At 38.1% G+C, this 23,241-nt stretch overlaps 2 protein-coding genes across 3 annotated transcripts; one reads left to right on the top strand and one right to left on the bottom strand.

The window, feature by feature from the left end:
- On the top strand, positions 1,244-5,610 carry LOC109712444 (transcription initiation factor TFIID subunit 8-like). Of its 2 annotated transcripts, none has more exons than XM_020236005.1 (2): positions 1,244-2,952; positions 4,436-5,610. In XM_020236005.1, the coding sequence occupies exon 1, from the start codon at positions 1,762-1,764 to the stop codon at positions 2,845-2,847; it is 1,086 nt and encodes a 361-aa protein (XP_020091594.1). In that variant the 5' UTR covers positions 1,244-1,761; the 3' UTR covers positions 2,848-2,952; positions 4,436-5,610. The 2 variants fall into 2 exon arrangements, with proteins under 2 accessions (XP_020091594.1, XP_020091593.1); XM_020236004.1 differs by having other exon boundaries at positions 1,244-2,966.
- LOC109712443 (protein LONGIFOLIA 1-like) lies at positions 6,241-11,956 on the bottom strand. Its single transcript, XM_020236003.1, has 5 exons — positions 11,160-11,956; positions 10,964-11,031; positions 8,850-10,871; positions 8,414-8,567; positions 6,241-7,137 (listed from the first exon to the last, which is right to left on the bottom strand). Exons 1-5 carry the CDS (start codon positions 11,323-11,325, stop codon positions 6,332-6,334), a joined length of 3,216 nt encoding a protein of 1,071 aa, XP_020091592.1. The 5' UTR covers positions 11,326-11,956; the 3' UTR covers positions 6,241-6,331.

The raw sequence follows: 23,241 nt of genomic DNA, 5'->3' as shown, positions 1-23,241 counted from the left end.
ACAAATATCAACTTTCTGGTACTACCACCCTTAAACCTGGGCAAACCCGGGACCATACATTATTTCAGCCCACAAATATTAGTCGGATCGGATCGGATCCGGCCCGGCCCAGAAAAAATGTTATGCAATCTGACTTGCTGTATTATTATTAGTTGAGCTGGAATATTATTAATAGTATTTAAACTGTTTTGCTATCAAATATTTACCGTTAGATCTATTATTTTAGTTAATTATACCCTTTAGATCATACTATTCAACCAATCATCCACTTAACTCTTGAAGAACTACCACTAAATCCTAGAAAACCACTATAATCATAACCCCACAATTTTTTATCGAAGAGTTAAAAACTTGATAGCCAAAATACTGAAACACTATTAATAGTATTTCAGCCCAATTCATATTATTATATTTATATAGTCCGTTTGGTTCATTTTTTGCAATATTTGGTAAGCCTCTATATTTTTTTTTATTGAAAACATTTTAATCGTTATTGAGCAACTTAAATTGGATAATTATAAAACATGTTAGTAAAACAGTGAAATTATTGTAGATTTTTAGATGGTAGAAATACTAAATTATTATGAATTAGTAGGTATTTTTATTTTCATACTTGATAAAAATTTCCAGTAGTCCGTTAATAAAAATATACTAGCTCTTAATAACTTACCGATCCAAGTTACTTGATAAATTAGTAACAAATTTGCCATACCATATATAAAATGAATAATAATATTTTTTGAATATTTCAAATCTTTAACCAAATAGCTCCTATTTTAATATAATCATATGCCATCTAATTCATGCGGCAAAAAATAATTCTACAAATTTAATCAATATATAATAATAATAATAATAATGAAAGAAAGGCCATTTGCATCTCTAAACAATGAGCCTGGATCTGATATACTAGGTCTCCTCGTGAAGATTGAAGGCTACCAATTCATTTGATATCATATTTTGTGCTTTGCTGCACAATTGCAAATTCACCATCTTGACACGTGTCCACCTGTCAGCCGTCCCCTCTCCGTGTACCGTAAGGAAGCCAGACCGCGTATGATGTTCCGCCGGAGCTCGACAAAGCCGACTAGGCTGAGCAATCCAGATCGATCGACACGTGTTTCTACCAATAAAATGGCGCCACGTGTAGACATCAATTTAATATGTAATGCTATTCGAGAAAACAAACCTCGCTCCCATCCTATTCCCATCTCGCCCAATCCGCTACTCGGTCTTTATAAAAAGTCCTCTCGCCACCTCTTCCCATCCCGACTCGATCCGCTTCTCTCTCCTCTCGGTCGCTCCCTCTCTCTCTCTCTCTCTCTCTCTCTCTCTCTCTCTCTCTCTCTAGGATTTAACGGCGGGTTTTAGCTCCTCCCGTTTCAAATCCTCAACGGTCGACCGAATTCTAGTTCCCTTCTCACCTTCTCCACTCGATCGGTGAATTCCCCTGTTTCATTAACCCTAGATTTTTCATCTTCTAGAGCTCAATCGATCTCGCAGTCGTGATCCGTGGCGCTCTCTAGCAAGGTTCACGGAGAGATGGATTTGTGGCCAGTGGATCATTCGGTGAGTTCTTGAGCATCTCCGAACTCATCTTTGGTTCCTTCTCTCGTTCTTGTTTCGAATGCTATTGAATCTAAGGTTTTCCAACCGAACTTAGTTCGAAACCCTCGTTCGAGATCTCTCGGATGGTTATACTGCGGTTGAAGGTGGGGAGATACTGAATTTGAGGGCCAATAATAATATGATTAATTAGATATGAGCAATGGTGGTAGGGAAAGTAGAGGTCTCAATCATAAAGAACAAAAGATAAGCAACACCTCCGGTGGCGATGAGTTTGTCCGTGCCATTGCGACGATCGCTATTGCACAGATTTTGGAGTCCACTGGTTTCCACAGCTCTCATCGTTCGTCTACCGATGCTCTCGTGGAGGTCTTGATCCGATATATAGCTGATCTGGGGAGAGCTGCAACTTTTCATGCTAATGTATCGGGTAGAACGAGCTGCAATGTGTTTGATGTCTTACAGGGGTTGGAGGAATTCGGTTTGTCGCAGGGGTCTTCTGGTGCATCGGATTTCCACTGTTGCGCAGTGAGTTCTGGTGTTGTTCGAGAGATTGCTACTTTTGTGAAGACGGAGGAAGAAAGACCCTTTGCTGCATCCTTGCCTAGGTTTCCAATTGCTCGAAGCCCGAAACTGATGCCTAGCTTTGCTGAGGTTGGGAGGGCCGCAGGTGGAAAACACATACCTGAATGGCTTCCTTCTTTTCCTGATACGCACACATATATTTACACGCCAGTATGGAATGAGAGAAGCACCGACCTTCGCGCAGATAAGCTCGAACAAGTGAGGCAGCGGAGGAAGGCTGAGAGGTCATTGTTGAATTTACAGCAGCGTCTTGCTTGCAATAGCACTTCTGGGGTTTTGCCGACGGTTGATGTTGATTCTAAGAAAGGGAAGCAGGTGGTTGAGAGCAATCCATTTCTTGCTCCACCTTTGTTGAATGGAGAGAGAGAAGTGTCGGAGATTGTTATTCCTAGTGAAACAGCCTCTACTAAAAGGTTTTCAGTGCTTGGGACTTTTGCGCCTGCATTTGAAGCTGCAAAAAGTGGGATGCTTGATGCTGGAGGAGATGAAAGGAGAGCTCTTCCTAACAACAGGCCCGTAGTGACCTTCAAGTTTGGAATTGCCAAGAAATCTATGGCAGCGTCATTGTCTTTGGATATTTCTGATGGCAAGAAGGGTTCCTGGTTGAGGGATGATGAGAAGGACGACAAGAAGCGGAGAGCAGAGATGATTCTCAAGCAAGCCATGGAGAACCCACAAGAACTAGCTCAGCTGTGAAGTAGTTTGTTGATGGGCTTTCTTTCATGTGTTGTAACAATGTTGTTGGAAGTGTATCAAGACTGGTTGTACTCCTGACCTCAGTTTCCTGTTGGATTTATTCATGTAAGTAACGTCAGGTATGTAGAACATTTTTATTATGCAATTATGTCTGTCTAGTTTTGTTTCATTTTCTTTGTCTTGAGGGTGAAGAATCTTTTTATAGTTGACTGTGGTGATGCAATTAATATTTATCATGAAGCAAGTCCCTTATTTAGTTAGAGATTCATGAAATTTGCTGAGAGTAACAGCATTTTGTCTATTTGCTGATAGTTTTTTTGGTGAGAAGTAAACACAAGATCCCACTGTTGGACAATATGCAAGTCAATAGTATCAAATATTAGGTTGAAATCATATGGATTATAATGGATTATACTAGCCAGTGATTAAAAAAACTTGTTTTTTGCTAGTTTTCAGCTAAGAGTTTGTAGAGAGCTGTACTGGTCAAAATTAGTTCATTTACTGCTTTGCCTTGTCGATGCTTTCGTGTTTCTTTTTGTAAAAACAATAGGAGTTCAACATGTTTGACATCTCTAATGTGTACCTTATAGATTAGACTGATGTAGAAGGGCAGTTGTACCTAATGGTGTTTGGATGTAAACTAACTAGATGTTATAACTTATTAGCCTGAGAAGGGGAGAGAGAAAAAAAAAAAACGCAAAGGGCAATCAACATAATATTAAGTCTCAGTCTCTATGCTTTTCCCTTTGTAACATGTAAAACTGTAAGCATAGGTGATGAGAAACATGTTGTAGATCTCTTATAGGTTTTGCTTCAGTCCTCACAAAAGTTCCACATTGTCTGATCTTTTGTGGTCTATAGCACTCTTGCGATCCCAAGTAAGATTAGGCTGTCTGTGAAAATTAAGTGCCTATTTGATAATAGAAACGTCTTGTCCTACGAGTATAAATGAAATGGGTACATGGATTTGACAGAAATTCTACCAACCTTCTTGGCCTACTTTTTGATGTTTTTAGAGTAGTCTCCACGTCAAAAGCTATCTTTAGCCTCCTTTGCTCAAACTCAGTTTGCCACTTATTCCATACAACCTTAGCCAGCTTATTTCAATTTGTTGGGAAGATCCTAAGTATAATGTTGGCTATCATCTCCCCCTCCTTTGTAATGAGGAGGCTGAACTTTCTGAATAGATGGTTTGGCTGAAAGGCTGCCACAAAATGATAGGTTGGTTTTTTGTCTTTTAGATGGCTTACATTGGCTCCAGGATTTTTGTCCTTATATTGTCATTTGCAGCAGTAACATACATATATATTTTTTCACCCGCCTTATTTTGTTGAAAGACGTATTTGCATAATAACCGGCAGCAACAAGAATAGATACATTCGGATACATTCATCTCTCTATCTCTTCAATCACATAGAACTTGACAAAAGACAAACAAGTAACATAAGCAATGCTTAGCACAAACTTAGGTCTTGTTTAACTTTTAGGATTGCTAGCAAAGAAAATTTCTCAACCTGATAACACAATTCTTTTGAAGCCATTTCTGTGCTACTAAATTATTTTTCCATCTTGCTTGTGATGACTATAGGTCATACCAGTTACACCATGAATGTCTGACGCAGCATATTACAACTGAAATGTTGATGGGCTAATTGGCATTGGACCTTCTCTCACCACAGTCAGATCAGTGGTTTCCTTTTTGAATCATCTACAGTTCTTTCATCCTCAGAAATTTCAGCCTCTTGATAATTGGCATTTATAATCTGGCTGTACAGACAATAAGGTGCTGACAACTCTTGGGTAGAACATTCGAATGGAAAGATTCATTAATTCATAGCATGCATAGAAAAAGGGGTTGTTTTTTATGGACATGAAGGAGTGTGGCATTTCAGTCTTTTATTACTCCGATGGAGAATAGTTCAATTTCTCCACCCACAGCGCTGCCGCTGCGAGTTGATGATGGGTATTTAACTGCATATTGTTTGTTGTCATAGCCCTATGTAAACATTTACAAATTGCCAGGGCTTCTATTACTTAGGTACAGCAAGGTGGCATATTTAGTTTAACCCGTAAAGTCATCTAAGGAGCTTGTCATTCTTCAGTGGGGCTGAATTTTTATGTTAGCTGTGGAAGTATTTAATTTCCATTTGTTCTGCCTGATTGAGACATCAGACAGGTTTTATCCAGCTCGTACTATCTATGTGTTGACAGCGCAGGGCGCTTCTTAGTTTTTTACTTGCATACTTAGTTCAATGTTCAATCATGGTGAGAAAGAGGCCATTGGTAGGGGTGCAGCTTTTGGCATATTATGAAGTGTCTCTTTCAGTTGGTGCTTCATCATTCTTTTTGTAGTATCTTCTTATACAGGGAGAAATGTACGAGGGATATTTTCATGAATATGATATCCTAACAAGAATTTTTCGGGGAGAGGCACCAAACATACTGAATTTGTTGATTCTCGTGATATAGCCATCAATATTATTTGCTTCGAGGTTCTGGACCTCTGGAATTTAATTACATTAATGTCAGTCGCTGCTGTATGAATCCTATTATGCAATGTATACAACTTCCATTTTGTATAATCTCTAGTTTTAGGTGGTTTTTCAGACTTGTTCTGAAATATTGTGTAACTAGCTGATAAAAGCTTAAGAGGTTGCACATGTAATAGGTTCCATAGCTCAATGCTGTATCTGACTGTCTATTGTATAATTTCGTCTTCATTTGTGTAATTATACGTTAGTTTTTTCCCCCTTCTACTGTTTATACTTGGTGTCATTTCTGTGCTTAAATTTAGTGTTGTTTCTGTGCTTATGATCAAGCGTTCAACTACGGAGGCTAATTAGCTTCACAATTGCATAATGGTTGGAAATTTAATTCCTATGTTTTCTCAGAATGCCAGTGGATTGAAACTGCAAGTAGCAGCTAAGAAGTTGCATGGATTCATCCGAAAAATGGATCATAACATACAAGTTGTTGTAATACAAGTGGATAATAGAAGATGATCACGCAATAAAGCTGTTCGGTGGAAGATTTTAATCCCCTTTAATCGAAGTGCTTGGATGATTTTTTGTATTTCTACTCGACAAAGGCTGCTCTGGATCTGAAAATTATTAGGGGACCAGTATCTGTTCTATCAGATCATATTTTTATGCTTTCATAGCAAATTCTTGCCCAGCCAACATATGATGTGAGGCTTGGGAATTTCTTGCAGAAATTTCTTGCAGGTCAATAGAGTCCCTAACAAAGCTTTTTCAGTGAATGTGATTGTCCTCGGCACATGGAAATAAAACAACATGAGTGCAGAAATAATAGAACTTTAGTAGAATTCAAGGTTAATAGTTTGTTAGTATATGATATTTAGTGCTTTAATTATCTATAATTCTTGGACAAATCTGCACAAAATATATGGTATTATTCCAACTTAGATTGAAACACTCTTACATGTTGTGTGAAAGAAAACATTAAAGATAGAAGATAGTTGGATTCAAGTGAAAAGCTGCTTCTTTGATCTGGTCGTCTTACCTTGCGAACCATACACAGCCTCTTTGCAAACAACCTCATCAATTAGCTCCTTAAATATTGATCTCTCAATCTCCAGTACTACCCATGGAACCTCTTTACTAAAATCTGTCCATCCTTCTGACTGCATCATTACGGCCTCATTTGCTATCAAATTACTGTCATCATTGCAGCTGCCGCCATCTGTCTTAATCCCTTCAATCTCGGAACACAATTCTTTTAGTAGGCGTTGTCCATTAGGAAACTTGTTGCTAATCCTTTTAGTGCGATAGAATATTTCAGGTAGAGGGCTGGGGCTTGTTAATTGTAACTTCTGAATCAAAAGCTCATTCACCGAGTCAAACACGAGCTTTCTTCGCAGTTTATCTAGATCAGTCTTTCTTTGTTTCCTGCTCTCGCGGATGTTATCAGGTTTGAAAAGCGAGCTTGACTTTGTTTGCTCCAAGACAAGGAAGAGATCAGGGTTTATTGGGTAGCCTGAGGGGTGGAGCTGAATTGGGGCAGAGCTTAGGTCTTTCATCAGAAGACCTGAAGCTATTAGTATCTCTGACACGTAGCGGTGGTCTGGGCTCTGTGTTTCACACAATGAGGCTATGTGATCGGTGGCGGGGTCTTTATTGTCAGTCGAGCTCAGTTGTGTGAGCTTTTGAAGTAAGTTCTCAATGTTCTTTAGCTTTCTGTCAGTGAATTCAGAACTGGGTCTGGACTTCTGTAGTGGAGTCTCGGGTTTGTCCTCCAGTTTCCTGTTGTCTGAAGTTTTGACCTTGTCATCTGTTTCATTCATTAGGAGAATCTTTTTAACACGATCAGTTACTAAACAATAGATAATGAAATAGCTAATCTTTGTAAGCAAGTATGTTTCCATGATATTTCTTTGTAAGCCGACAACCAAATCAGTAATTCTGCCATTAATTGGCATGCCTAATCCTTGAGACATGAATTATTGATCGGGAAATGTGGGGAGAGTTCCAGTTAATTATTCTTTGTTTTGAGTAAGCAGTCATTATTAATGGTACATCCAACATACTGGGCCTCCTACCTCGCAAGCATCTACTACCCTAACATACTAATGCGGTTAATACTTAGTAGTGTTGTTAAACAACCGTTATTCTCCGAAAGTCTAAGCTATTAGAGAATGGGTGTTTTTTAATATCCCTTATATCTGGATTTGAAACTACTTGATAGATCCAAGACATGAACTTAATTAAATGGAAAGAAATTATATAACGCTAGGCGTCCGGCGGGGCTCGAACTTAGAATTCCTGTTCGGATACCATGTTAAACAGCTGTTATTCTTAAAAAGCTTGAACTACCAAAGAACTGCGTTTCAATATTTATATTTAAAAAGTGTAAATCACATGTCACTCCTCCAACAAGCATATCACATGAATATCCGGAAGCTGGTCTGAGTTAAGACAGTAGGCAATCTGCTTGTTTCAAACTTTATGTTTGGGTGGCAGCTATTATATGTGGGACCTCCTAATTACTTGACATCTCATGTAACTTGACAAAACGTCCTTTCATCCTTCTGTTTTGATTCAGCAGAACATTAAAATGCATCCATCGAGTTAATTTTGAAACAAAGCACCTCTCAGCTAAAAACTCTATCAGTGTGCTGCCTATATATGGAACTGTTCCAAAACATGCCTATTCATTGCAAGAGATAATACTATGTTATAAATTTCATATCTAGGACATTTAATTGCAAGAGATAATACTATGTTATGATCTACGGAGACACTCTAGTGTAATTATGACCACACATTAGTAGCTCATATACGGAGGTCCCATATAAAAGTTTGTTCCATTCTAAAATGAAGTCATCTTTAATTTGGCAGACATATTGTACATCTGTATAACCTTGGAATTTCAGAGATATTCTTGCAAATATTAAGAATTTTTTGAATTAACTCACATATCGTCCTTGGTGATAGAATTGCCACTTAGACTCAGGGTAATATAGCTTAATTTGGACAGAGAAGAAGAAGGAATTGAGCAATTAAACTGAATATTATGGAAAGAAGTAGTGTAGGTACCATCTTCTCACCTATATTGGCATTTGCTGTGTTGTCTTCGGAAGGAAACGTCGAGTCTTCCTGGTTATGCGCGACATCTAGGACAGGGACTGGACTTGGCTGTTCCACAGGAACAGTTGCAAGCTCTATCGTTAACGCATCCTCATTCGAACAACTCATTGATTTCTGAGCAAAAGAGTGAGCGGGAGAATTTAATTAGCAATGTGGCATATTGTTTAATAATCAGTTATACAATAAGAAAGTAAGACTAGGAAATTTACTGTGGATTTCTTTCTGCAACAAAAAATGGAAAAGAAACCACTTAACCCTTCCCGCAATCGACAAACCAATTAAGGACTAATCTAGATGTAGCTGGAAATGAATGTCCACATATGTTGCTCTCGTTTTTTTTCATCTAATAGGCAGTGAGCTTTCATGGAACAAATGGCTAAAGGTGAATGCTCGTACCTTATTTTTTAAGACTGCAGCTGCTTTCCGTGCCTTCCTACCTGATGGACTGCGACTTCCTTGTTGAACAAAAGAGATGTTCATTTCTTTAGACTTGTCAGCACTTGTTACCTCTACATCCACCTGCGAGGCTAAGCTAATGTTACTGTCTGATCTCAGGCTCCTCGTTCCACTTGTCTCACTCAATTGGTCATCGTCGCACTCTTGTGCTTGAGCTGGTCTTCTTCTTAGTTTGTTTCTTGGAGAAACGGAATCCGTAGTGTTTCTATTACTAGATTGCTTTTGTGACTTGTTTGATTCAGAAGAAGGAATAGGAGATCGTGATCTCCTACCGGCATCAAGTTTCTTCTGCTGTAACCTTGGGCTTGTCGAACTTGGATATTTCTCCAAATTTCCATTATTTTCTCTTGGCGACTGCTGTTGCCTAGACGAGGTCGGCATCCTTTTTAGACGGTAATTTTGTGAACCATTTTCTTCATTTTTACCAATGCACTTCTTATCTGTTGACGAAGCAGGGTGAGGAGGAAAAACTCGTGGGCTGACCTTTGGGGTAAGATCTTTTACCTTCTTCTTATTGATAGAGGTTTGACTCTTATTGATTTGATCTCTTGTTCGTAGCTGTGGAAGACCTGGCAAGGCTTCTCCTGGAATAATTGAAGCAGCAAAAGCACTTGATAGGTTGATGGACTTTGCAGGCTTCATGATTACAATAGGAGAGTTGAAAGTTCTTGGACTGATGTTTTTTTTTGTTAATGCAGGGGATGAATGAGAAATTTGCGCACTTTGGGCATTCGTCGATCTCAATTTCTCTTCATCCGCAGCTGGAGCTTTGTTTCTATTGGTTTCCAGAAGCCCTTTTGCTTGCATGGAGTCCAAAATCTGCTTAAGAGCCCTGAGATCTCTATTGGACTGCTGGAATTCTAGCTCTTTGAGCCTGTTCTCTATGTCAGAGTAAACCGACACATGCTGCTGCTGCTTTATGTGAGCTTCTCGCAACCGAAATGGTGTTTTCTGGGAAATACGGGCCCGGTCTTGCTGCTTCCAGGGAGCTGTTTCAATTGGGAGTTGAGAGTTAGACATAGGCCTGTTGGGGAAGGTCTTTTCCGACTGTTTTGTCTGATGTTGCTTTCTTTCTTGACTCACTTGAGATGTATTCGTCGTCATATCAATATTTTGGTCTCCCCTTTGTGTCTCGGAACTTTCATCAGCACCGACTTGAACCAAATTTGAGTTTGGCATTCCTTCCAAACCCATGAGTTTTGCCACAATGCTAGGAGGCCGCTTGTTACTCTGCAGTTCTTGTTGCAGATTCATGCCGCTTCTCTCTAAATCCGTCAGAACCGGGTTATGTTTCGATTCTAAGTTTGCATTCCTTAAGCAACCATCTCTGCCATCTAATGATAATCTTGCGAGCTCTCTTAGCCTCGATGAAGCCTCCCTCCCATCGCATGAGAAGCGAGGGCGGTCCTGCGGTAATAGGGAGGAAGTATCTCTTGCGTCGTAAGACAGTCTGGCTGGTTGGCTGGCTTCAGAGAAATTGTTCCAAGGCGCTTCTTTGAGCCTGACCAACACTCGCAGGGATTCGTCAAGATCCGTGCCCGCCGGGGATTTTCCGCTGTGATAGTCATTTGCTGACATGGTAGAAAGCTGCATCGGCCTCGGGGAGTCCTTGTAGTTCTTTAGATGGCTCTTCACTTCCTCCCTGGTTGAAGTTTTAATAGATAAGCTACGGACGGCGTCTTTATACATCGAATCCCTTACAACATCAACGTCTCGGCGGCCGACGGGCTGTCGAACAGATTGAGCTGGTCCAACACTCGGTTCGGAATTCTTCTCTTTCGGCAGACTCTTTATGGGCTTGTCTGGGAATACGATTCGGTCGACGGAGGTAAGCTCTTGTTGTGGCGACTTGTATTCAAGCGACGAGGATGATGAGGAAGACGACGACGAGAAAGACGTCGTTCGTAATGACTCCAGTGAAACTCTTTGATTCTCATTCCAGCTCTTGCAGAGGGTTTTCTCCTGAGAGGAACATTTTTCAATTTGTTAATATCACTCGCGACTTCCGCCTTGCAAGTTAAACAAAAAACCTGTGAATTTGCAGCAGAACTTACGAAAGGCATTTGTGGAGAACATGCGGCTCGCTGCGCCCCTACACTCGCGCTGTTTAAGAGAATTCGTCCTGGAGATATATGGCAACAATCGAATCAGTCAGAAAAAGGAGGTAATAATCCTACGAGAAATTAACTGAGAAACATTATCAAGAGAACAATGGAAATGGAGTTGAGAGAGGTAAATAGTGGGGGGTACCTGAAGTTAGTCTTCTATGGGGATGGGGATGGGGATTTCCGTTAAGGCGTCCTCCGGCGAGGAGAGATTGGCGGTCGAACAGCTGAAAGATGCCGGTCATGCACCCAATCTGCCTCTGCAAGTCTCGGTTCTCATCGCCGAATGCGTGTAGAAACTTGGCCGACATTGCTCACCCTCTCAGACTAGCACCTACAGCTACTGAGTGTTGGAAAACAGAGCTCTGCCGAGGCTTATTAATTAGTTCAGGGGTTGAATGGTGGTGTGTTGAAGTGTTATGTGTATTTCTACACAACGCAAGCTCTGCTGAGGCTCAAAACAAGCATCGGAAGTGCCTCCTTGGGTGATGATGAATGGGACATCCTTCCAACACTTGCCCCAGAAACCTCCACCCAGCAACGTATAATCTCTTATTATTGGCGAAAACAAAGGGATCGCACAGCTCTGTTTGGGGCCATATGTCTCTAGTAGATGCGTAGAGAGCATCTCTCCTGTAGCTCCAGGGGACAGCCCACTTCAGACTTATTCCAACTCATATGCTACCAAAACCAAACCACATTACTGCAACCCCACCGAGAGCTCCCATTATGCGCGCAGGAGAGGTGAATTATGCATCGGTTAGGAGATGTACAGTGACCACACAAAAATGCATAGACATCTGAGGAAAAGGAAAGAGACCCAACAACCTTTATGTTTCTAAAGGGTGAGGGGATGTTGTTCTTCCTCTCTGTTTTTTGTTGCCCCCTAATCTCTGTTCCTCCTTTTCTTTTCTTTTCTTTTTTGTTAGAGGGGAGTAAGATCCTTCTGATGAATTTAATGCTTCCTATAAAGTACTATTATATTATTATAGAGTTGAAAGGTGAAAAAAGGTGTTTCATGATCCCAAAGATGGTGATAGGAGCCAATGGGAAGTGGATTTTTTCAGGATAAAAAATAATAAGAGAATATGAGTTGGTCTGCAGTGATTTGGTGTCTTTCACACGCCATGCCATGTGCCTGATTGTTAATAAGTTAGCCCTTCATTAATTCCTGATTTCTTCGTCCACAGGACATCTGATTATACTTTTGATAACCATATATACATTATTATGGTATTCAGTTCACAGTTCACAATGACGCGGATAAATCTATTCTCTATCACTGTTTGTTTATTTCCTGCATGGCTTTTGGGGTCGCGCATCAAAAACTTTAAAACAGTACTTTTGCTCTGGCCAAAACCCAAGTAACAGTTTCTTTATTTGCCAAACACTTAACCGTCGCTACTAATTCGGAAATCTCTCCGTCAGTGAAAAAGAGATGGTCGGATCTCTATTTTTGAATGTTTTAGCGCACTTCAATTGAAATGTCATTCTGACTAAGGGAGTTCTACTCAAATAATATTGTTTTGCTATATATTCCTTTTTAAGAGTTTTCACACCGAAATTAAAAAAGAAAAAAAAAAAAAGAAAAAAAGAGTTCTTAAGTTACCATCTTCTCATTTTTTTACTAGAAAACATGAAAGAGTTAATATAGGCAATAAACCAATTTTGACAATGCCAGCAGAATCAGTGTTTAAGAAGAATTAGAAGAATAAGAAGAGAGCAGTGCGACCAGAGCGTACAGTGTGACTAATGACCTGTAGAAGCCAGCACTGTTGGGCATATATCGGCAGAGGATTCTCACAACCTCACCCATATCACTGTGCAAAAACAACAACCTGTTATTTTTATAGCAAAAGAAGTGTGAGAAGAAATTGGCCTTACTGAAATGACCAAAATACGCTTCTATTACAGATAGGTCCTCTATTGTGGTTTCTCAATTTCTATCTCCTGGCTTCAGTAAGAATCACTATTTTACTAGAATTAATGTGGCAATTCTTATTTTGTTGATATGAATTATCCTATGAATTAACGATACTGTTATGTCTGTGTTCTTCAACCGTATCCGGAGAGCGCAAGCTTGCATGAAAGAACTATTCTGGAGAGCATGAATTCCTTTCCTGACAAATTCAGAAATGCTCAAGGCATTGGACATGCTTAAATGTTATTGCATGCGGAGGAGCACTGTATGAATGTAGTCCTTCGTGTTCCCCACGCACGATGAATGAAGCACTGTTCATTGCTTGGTCCTAGTTTTAGCATTTTGTCGGTACTAGTTTTAGCATTTTTGTTGAGAGGAAATAAGTACTTAATTTCGTTTTCTGACAATTAGGATGGATCATGGGGAATGTGCGTTGTTACACTCTGCACAATGTTTCTTCGTTGGACCACATTGAAGGGAAGGTCCTCTTGTCCAACCACTAGATCAAGGCTAACATGGAGGGTTGGACTCTATGCTATGGGCCACATCTACTGACATAGATCCAGTTTTCTGGCTATTTTAAGCTAACTTGAGTCGATCAAAATTCATCTATACATCAGAGTTACCTCGGGAGTAAAATCCAAATTCAGAATACGTGGAGCTTGTTCGTTTGTTCGTGCTTCCGATTAATCCAAAATATGAACCCAATCGAGTTTATGTCTCACCACTCTTGTCGACTTGCGATTCAGGTTCGAATCTGATAGCTTCTCTCTCGACTTCCATCCTCCAGTTGCCGACCTCTATTTTTAAGTAAGGAATGATGTTCTTGTCTAACTAACTAACGTCTTAATTACGAAGCTTGCTATTGATCGAGTTGAAATTGATCCGACTCACAATGATTGCATTGCGCAATTATGGGTGGTTACAGAGATGGTGCATTGATTTCCTTTGTACAATGATGGCAATTGAAATAATAATAATAATAATACTAGTTGGTATTCTGCAGGAGTTGGTGTCAGTAATACAATACCAAGTTGGCAATCTATTATTCATCAGGGTACCAGACAGACTCAATGAGGAACCTTGCAGCAATGAAAGGAAGAGCTCTACAAAATTAATGGTCACTGTTTTATTTTGTAGGGCTATTTTGGTGAAGAGCCAGCAAGCTATGGATGGGGTGTGGAAAATGACAGTGGGAAAAGGATTGAAGCAGCAGTCTAGTTCAGAAAGAAGAGAACAGAAACCCACTCTTCCATATCATCTTCTGACACCAGTCACATGCTCTTCCAGCTGATGTAGCCTCAGGCTCACTCTCAGAAGGATATGTGAAAGATTTCATGACATCAAAACTTTCTTTTATATGAAATTAAGTGTTGTATTATAAAGGTTGGTAGGCTACTGAAAGCAGCCTAGATCTGCAGGTTAAAAAAAAAAAAAAAGATAATAGCATCTAAAAAAAAAGTAACTCCTCTGTGTGAGAACTGAGAAGATCTGCTTTTTGTCTCACCTGCTGGCTCTTGTTTGTGCCCTTTAAATTCGAGTTGAGAATGATATGGTTAATTCTGTATTATCTATTCCTAGGTTATCAGTAGGCTTCTTAATTATTTGCGAAAAATAGGCCCTCCCACTTTTCTTTCTTCTATTTTATTCTTTTATATTTGCATGCAATGCTATGTGGCCATTGGCTTACATCAGTTGGATTTTTACCCCGAGAAAAATAAAAACACATTGCTAAATTTTGTTCGAGCTTTCGCTATTGCGGGAGCTTGATAATCGAGTTCTACTTTCTGATTCTGCTGCAACAAAGAAACATTACAGATATTTCTTTGCTTTGTTGGTACTTGGACAAATGACTCGCTCAAATAACATTTTTTTCCCAAAATCTTTGTGAGGTGAAGAATGCAGTAGTCAGTTTGAAGTGGTTGGATTGATGGTAGGTGAAAATGAAATCCCCCTCCAGTGAGAATGAGAAGATGATGTCGACTGTTAAGGTGGGATCAGAAGTGGGGCCTGGGTGTGGGTGGGGTATGGCCGTATGGGGTATATATGGACCCCCACATCCACATGCATAAAGTAGGAAGGGAGGATATCACATGGAGCGGAGGCCAAGGCAAAGACCAACAACAACAACAACAACTAACAGCTAACTCAAAGACCCAATCATGCCGAGCATGTTCCAAGAAACAACCACCATCTTGCACAACTAGGACAGGCACATGATGGCCCTAAACTTTTTCTCTCTTTAGAAGCTTCCCCCAATCAGAACCTCCATGTGCCCTAGGGTTTTGTCAGATTGGTTGCAGGGGCCTTGGGATCACCAATCTGGATCAGTCAAAAGCCTATATCATAAAGTAGTGAAATGTAGAGGTAGGTCAGTGGGTCGATTATTAATTAACTAGGATTACTTAATTTTGACTTTCTCTTATAAATTGTGCAACATGTACTAGCTGTGATTATGAAGCAGGGTTCTTGGGCATCAACCGCTAAAATGACTAGTAAATTAAGTCCTTTTGTTTCCAACCAGACTGTTAGGACAGTTCGTAAGAACTATCTTTTCTTTCACATCAAGACTTGAGATTTGATTCGTACTAATGACATAATTTTTATGTGATCTCTATTTGAACATGTTGACTATGGAGCCTCATCAGCTCTTAGAAAGCTCTAGTTTTTTTTTTCCCCCCGTAAAATAAGGCACGAAATCCTAACTATTCGATAGCAAGCTATACCATTGCCAATCTGTGACCTAGATACTTTAATTAGTTAGCTTACATCTAATTTTTCCTGCTTCAAGATACCTAGCTTTCTTGATGAAGCAATTGATCATGTGTGAAGGTAAGGTTCTCTTTTTCCTCCTTCAACAGAGTCTCACAATTAGACATGGATCTATCTAGCTCTTTAGACCTAATCTTTTATCACAATCAAAAGTTTTCATTTTTTGTAATGAAATTAAAATCTTATATGATCCTCAGTGGTCCATTCTTTATTTATTCTGTTGGTCAAGCTTTGATGTGCTCTGGATGAGGTCCATGCATGGTAAGTGATTGGGCATCAGAAGTCTCAAAAAAATGATTCTTACCATATATTATACTCATTTGCAGCTCTAAGGGGTTGTTTGGTTAAATGTAATTATAAATATAGTGTAGTTAGAGATGCATGCACTTGGAAATACAGCAGTTATAATTATATGAATCTTGTTTGGTTGGCTGTAGTAGAAAGCGTTGCAAGTATAAATAATTTGTTTGGTTGCATGCAGTTGAGAAATAATTTTTAAAATTTTATTATTTTATATATATGATGGTGAGATTACCTCCAATGTAAAAAAAAATAATAATTTTTGTTTGAAAAAATTGAGGAGGTAAGTACACCTTTTATTTAAAGTTGCTCTCTCCAACTGCTGTAGTTGGAACTACGGCCAATTTGGGCGTAGTTCGAACTGCTGCAGTTGGGCCTCCTCCTGCAGTTCCTACTGCAGCAGTTGGAGTTAAATACATCAAACAAAACACGAAATTTGTATTTACATACAGTTACAACTGCAATGCAGTTGCAATTATATGCAACCAAACGGCCCCTAAGTGAACTCTTTTTAGTTTTACTTTTTAATTTTATTTACTTTATTTTATTTTATTTTTTAAAGTTTTCTTTTTTATCATTTATTTTATTTTATTTTTCGGTATAGTGGCTTGTATCTTACTCGAGGCCGAGTTGTCTCAACTTCTGTAGCTGAATTTATTTTTTATATGAATGAAGCGGGTAACGCGCTACCTTTTTCTATATATATATATATATATATATATATATATATATATATATATATATATATATATATATTGCCCATTGATAGTGCTTACCAAGGAAATAGGGATTTGCCATTTTCTTGTGTTTGCTTAGTGAGTGGATGAGAATCCCCCTCCTTTTCATGCTCAATTTGAAGTATATAGGTCAAATATTCCTAACACCCCAAATGCATAATATATAATGCAACTAAAGTGTAACAATTTGTTGCCTAGCTAGACTTGGGCTACAACATCAGCCACCTCTCTCTCTCTCACTCTCTCTCTCTCTCTCTCCATATATATACACCTATGGAATTGGAGTCTATATAAATATGCCAATTAAGGGGTCTCTCTATTTAAATAGAAATATTTTCACTAATCATGCATCTAATTATCCCTTAATTTAATAATAGCATGGAGGTAGCCAATAATTTTCTCCAATAGTCAATTATTACGGCCGAAAGAACCGAAGATTTTGGTGATGTTACAAAACCTGCAATATGAAAGAGATGGAATACAAAGGAAAAAAATAGCACTCACAAACAATTAATGTGAGATGCTCAATACAACAACAACAACAACAACAACAACAACAACAACAACAACTTGAGAAGAAATGCATCTGCCCCTGGTTCAGAGGAGAGCACATATCACTCTCCCCAACTTAGTCCTCATCTGCTGCATATGTCAAAGGAAGTAACATTCATAAGGTGATGTATCTGAGGTGCCAACTAATAATGGCTCCACTTCATGTGATGGTGGGCCCATAAGTATTTGTGCATTTGGGTTGCTCAATCACAATTCACAAATTAAGCCTCTCACCCCTCCTCAAGAATCATGTGACTTCTATTTATCAACCCCCCAATCATTCATTCACTTAATTAATTTTTCACTGGATAGCTTTCATTGCCCCCAATAACTGCAAGGAATCCTAGTAGCACGGATTGCGCGTGCCGCTCCGTGCCGTACCACGTCGATACTATGTCGATAAAATGGATTTTTTTTAAATATTTTTTTTGGCTTTCTTTTTGTGGGGGGCAACAATTTTTATAGAAATTTTTTTTTTCATACTCGGAATGTTGTAGATGTTGCAAATTTACAGGTGGGAATTCAAGTATCTATGTTCTTTCTTTTATGATAGAACTTTGATTTTTGTGTAAGAATTATGAAAAGAACAAGTTTACTTTTGAAACACTAGTCTAAAGAAGAGAAAGCAGGCAAAAAGAATTTCAACTTCAGTTTATATAGTGAGAGGTAACCAAATGGTATTCATAATAAAATCCTGATGTTCAAGAGCAAACAATAGTTTATGATCTGTTTGATGCTGAAATATATATAGAGAATTATGTGTTTTTCTTTCTTCTCTTTTTCTGTTTTTGTTTTTTTTTTTTTTTTTTTGGTGTGGGGGCCAAATTGGAGAGAGAGAGAGAGAATAGGAGATATCTCATGTGATCTGGTTGGAAGGGATTGAGACTTGTTAACAGTATGTAGCAGATACACTGATTCAACATGTTTTTTACCCCCTTGTATGGATCCCCTCTTGGCCTACCAAGTGGCAAATTTAATTAGTCAACATTTACTAGCATCACTTGCCTTAAGATAATGGTCTTCCAGCTCATTTCATTTTCTTTAACTTCAAATACCCATCACGTGTCTTGCACATTTAATTACGTTCTCTTATCATATGATTTAATTTTCCACACTTTAACAATTGTTACTAGCCGGTTCAGTATGCCATAAGGACCTCTCATTAACACTAAATAAAAACTTATTTGCAAATAAATGAAAGCACAAGGGAGTAAAATGCAAATGCATCTTTCTTTTCTCTTTCCATTTTAGTCACAGGCCCTATTATAAAAAATAATAATAATAATAATAATAATAATAATAATAATAATAGTAACGCGCGACGACAACAATAATAGGCCCGGGCCTATAAGTAAGGGCCCAGGTTGGGCCATGGTACGGTGTTAGGAAGCCCATTTGGTTTTCACCTTATGCGGCCCATTTCTTGTTGGAAATAGCGGGCTTTGTTTTTTAGGCCTTATTGGGCTAAAATTGCTCATCAGCCCAATTCACTCAATGTTGGGGTTGGGCTATGACATTTGGACCAGCTATGAAGCCCGATAGATTACACAAAAAAATATATATTAAGAAAAGGAAAAAAAAAAGTATATATTTTTCTTTTTCATTTTCCTTTTTAATTCGAGCAGTTAATGTTGTGGCTCTGCAACAAATACTAATTCTTAACCTATGCAGATGCTTGTTGCCATTAGCTGTTTATCATGCAGCACAATGATACTTGAAAATTATTTTTTTTTTTGGAGATAGTAGCACGCTATCTGCTTCGTTTATTTCATTTAGAAATAAACTTAGCTCGAAATGTGAATCAACTAGAATTTGAACTTGGGTTTCGGGTACCAACCATCAAGTCCTTTGCTTTGCTCTAGGGACAGTCGGTGATACTTGAAAATTGTTAGATATGAGTCTAATATTGTTTATGTCGTATAATGAGTTCCTTTTGACCTTGAATCCTGTCCTCTAAGATGAAGCACACATCTAAATAAGTAAAAAAAAAAAAAGAAGAAATAAATTTAAGCACAGATCAATTACCTATTGAAGACTACTTACTATCAATAACAAGTTCTTCCTCTATATATATAACAAGTCAACAAAAGACCAAGTGAGAAACCTGGAAAACACTGACCGTTCCTAGAGCAAGTGGCCAAGCGTTTGGTGGTTGGTACCCGAGACCCAAGTTCGAATCTTAGTTGATTCACATTTCTAGCTAAGTTTATTTTTTAATGAAATAAACGAAGTGGGTAGTGTGCTACTTATCTCTCTCTCACAAAAAAAAAAAAAAAACTTGGAAAACAAAAGACTATGGTTCATCTTTTTGTGTGCTGTGAAACTAACAGAACTTTGTTGGGGCACTTGTTATCAAACAAAACATCACTGCTACATCATGGTGGAGCATTTGGTTGGAGCGGAACATGAGTATTTTCGATAAAAAGAAAATCACCACAAGACAACTGTTAGCCAACATTCGCGAGCTCAAAAGCATTTGGGCCTCCTACCATGTTTAGTAGTGCTTCATTTTTTTTTTTCCCAAGGCCCGGCTACCTCATTCTGTAATTAAATTCATCTCCTTTTTGAATGAAGCAGTAGCATACTATCTTATTCTAAAAAAAAAGAAAAAAAAAAGCTAAAAAATGAAGCAAATTAATTGGCCTCACATAATTCCCTTCTTTGACCAAAATAAACAAAGCTAAAACTAGTTCGCATTGCATGCCCTTGTTCATAAAGAGGGGACCTTGAATATTCCATAAAAGGATAATATTCCAACTTTGACCATTCTTTGCCAGAAAAGAAAATAAAAAAAACCAAGCAATTAGTTATTAATTACAGCAAACATGTCTCGGCGCATGGCCTTTGGCCCATTATCATCGAATCCTGTTCCAATTGTAGAAAATATTGCGGCCCCATTAGGCCATGAAAGCCATCTAAGCATGCATAATAAGATATATAATAATAATAATTATCATGCACGCAGCTACTTTCCTATAAAGCCTAAACTGAACTACAAGACCAAATAAGTTGGGTAGAGAAAATCTGTACAAATTGATACCACATATAGAAGTTAGCATGCATGTTTCGTGTTCTTCTAATTTGTCAACATTCTCCACGGCTGCAACCACGCGTATGGTCGAAATTCTTGCAATCATGGACGCCCACTTTAGGTTGACTACTGTGATGACAAATTAAGAATATAACTTTCCTTTTCCTTCTCCCAAAAAAAGAAAAAAAAAAAAGAAAAAGAAAAAAAAAAGATTTGATCAGAGCTAGCTAGCTAGCTGGTGGCGCATTACAGTAGAAATTAAGGTAATTAACACAAGACAGTAATCAACTATTAGGCAAATTTGTCATGATCTACAACTCGAAGTTTACTGCGGTGCATGCGGAAATTTTACTTTTACTGTATGTAAATAATTCTTCCTTAATTTTGCGCATTTTCTAGCCTAATCAAGTCAAACACGAATAAGATAATATAACATGTAAGTTCAATGAGCTCATTAGTTGAATCAATCGAGCAAGTTTGATGATCGATTGATCAAGTAGTCGTCTGAAATTCCAGCGTGCAGGAGTTAGCTGGTAGAGGAAAACAAGCTCACTGGACAAACCTTAATTGTTGCTGCGCCAATATACGATCACGCATTGACCGCATATATAGAATGCTCGAGATGTGTGATCACATCATGGTTACAACGCGACACTTGCGCACGAGGGATTGCAGGAATTGCCCCCGGAAGGAACCATGAAGATGGTAACAAAAGCATGACGGAAAAGCATTAGCATCCAATTTTGCCTGAGGAGCGTGAAGGTCCTTTCTCAAGGCCAAAGTTGGCTTAAGTGCTAGGCCTGTGTAAAGCTATATATACATAGCTCATAGGGCTTCAGGGTTAAATCACGTTAACATATGGGTCCAAAACATATTGCAGGAGGTAAAAGCATTGGGTGTTTTCATAAGGACAAGAAAAGGTAAAGGGAGAGAAATAGCATTTATATTTACAGGATGGCAATAGATAGAGGGGAAGTTCACATGCTGCATAACAACAAAGAGAAGTTGCAGGCCAGGTTGTATATATCAACTGCACACTTAGCAAGCCCATAGAGAAGATACACAGAATTATCTATGTAAGCAATTAAGCAATTATAAATTAAACTTGGCTAAGGAAAGATACTAATTGTAACTTAAGAGATATATAGTAGCAAATAACTCCTTATCAGATGCCTTTGATACCATATATATATATAGAGAGAGAGAGAGATTGAGGCTACTATGCTTCTGGAAGCACGGAGCCTTCCATGCTTCCGGGTCATTTTCCATGTTGCGACTTTCGAATCGTCGATCGGTTTCGTTAAACTTAATCTAGAGTATTTGAAGTACCTAGAAAATAAATTATATGATTATTTGATATTATTTGCCTAGTGAACGAAGAACGAAGGGGTTCAAAATCAACGCCTGAAAATAAAAATTTTACAAAACGTGATAATATGACATTAAAATTTTAGATCAAAGATATCGCTCTTGTTTTATATAGTATAAAAAATTTTCTATCAAAATTTTACGTCATTTGGATATTTTTACACCGTTAAACTTGCAAACGGCTCACTACGGCCATTAAAATTATTGATTTTGAGCCCCTTCGATCACTAGGCAAATGATATCGAAAAATCATAAAATTTATTTTCTAGGTACTTCAAATACTCTAAATCAAGTTTAACGAAGCCGATCGACGATTTGAAAATCGCAACATCGAAAACGACGTGGAAGCACGGAAGGCTCTGTGCTTCCAAAAGCATAATAGCCTCACACTATATATATATATATATATATATAAAAATTCAATTTGTTGGTTAAAGTAAGTTTCTTGCATGTCTCCTACACGAGTTAATTTATGTATGCTCCTCATAGTTCATGGTGTGAGGTCATTTTTTCTGAGTAAACATTTGCTCTGAATGAGACCTTAATGACTCTACTTTTGCTTTCATTTTCAGCTGTAACGTCCTGTAGAGCATTTGAGCAAGAAAAGAAAAGAAAGGCTGAAACTTCCTGCAAATCTCGAGTCTCAAAGTCAGAAACTTCAATTTGCTACTTCTAATTTACTTATATTTTAATGCGGTGCTCATATTAATAATAATTAGGCGCAGTTTATCAAACAACATTCTACTAAACAGCGGAGCCAAATAATCTCAAAGATGCTCGATATATTAGTATCACCTCTATTTATACTCTGCATTCACAAAGCAGATGCATTAAAATCTAACCAAATCTATATATGCAAGATCTTTAGTTTGATACACCAGTTGTGTCGATAATAATTTCTGCATATCACCAACCCGTTAATTCAAGTTTGCATTCATAAGAAAGAAAAAGTAGAAAACCAGCTTACTACATTTTGTAGTTTCTGCACCTTTTGTTTCCATCAAATACAGTGGAGTAACAGAATCTTTCGAGGAATTAGAAATCAGAAAAAAAAAAAAAGAACCGAAACTAGATGGATTCAAAAATAAAAATCATTAACAACATCATAAGACATCATTGGCATTTAGAATCCATCCACACTTTCAATCCATTCAGATTACAAACTATTGAAGCAAAACTCAGAAAATCCCGTGGAAAGGGTTGTTATGTTTGCACGCATTCAAGAGTCCCATACATAACCCCATCCCTTTATTATATTTATATATATATATATATATATATATATATATATATAGAGTAGGGCTACTATATCTTATGAGTAGTGGACCTTATACTCATAAGTTGTTTTCGATGATAGAGTTCGATAACGATCCACTCGTTAAATATGATCTAGAGATTTGAAATTCTAGAAAATAATTCGTAATTTTTCGAAATCATAATATAAGTCCATCAAGCGGGCATAAAATGAACGAGTCAAAATCGAACGACGTCCTAAATGGCATGATCGGATCCTCAATTTAAGATCGGAGTTATTGATCTTTATCTA

Source organism: Ananas comosus, linkage group 7 (assembly GCF_001540865.1).
Source record: "Ananas comosus cultivar F153 linkage group 7, ASM154086v1, whole genome shotgun sequence".
NCBI classification, from domain to species: Eukaryota; Viridiplantae; Streptophyta; class Magnoliopsida; order Poales; family Bromeliaceae; genus Ananas; species Ananas comosus.
This window is presented reverse-complemented; position numbering and strand designations above follow the sequence as displayed.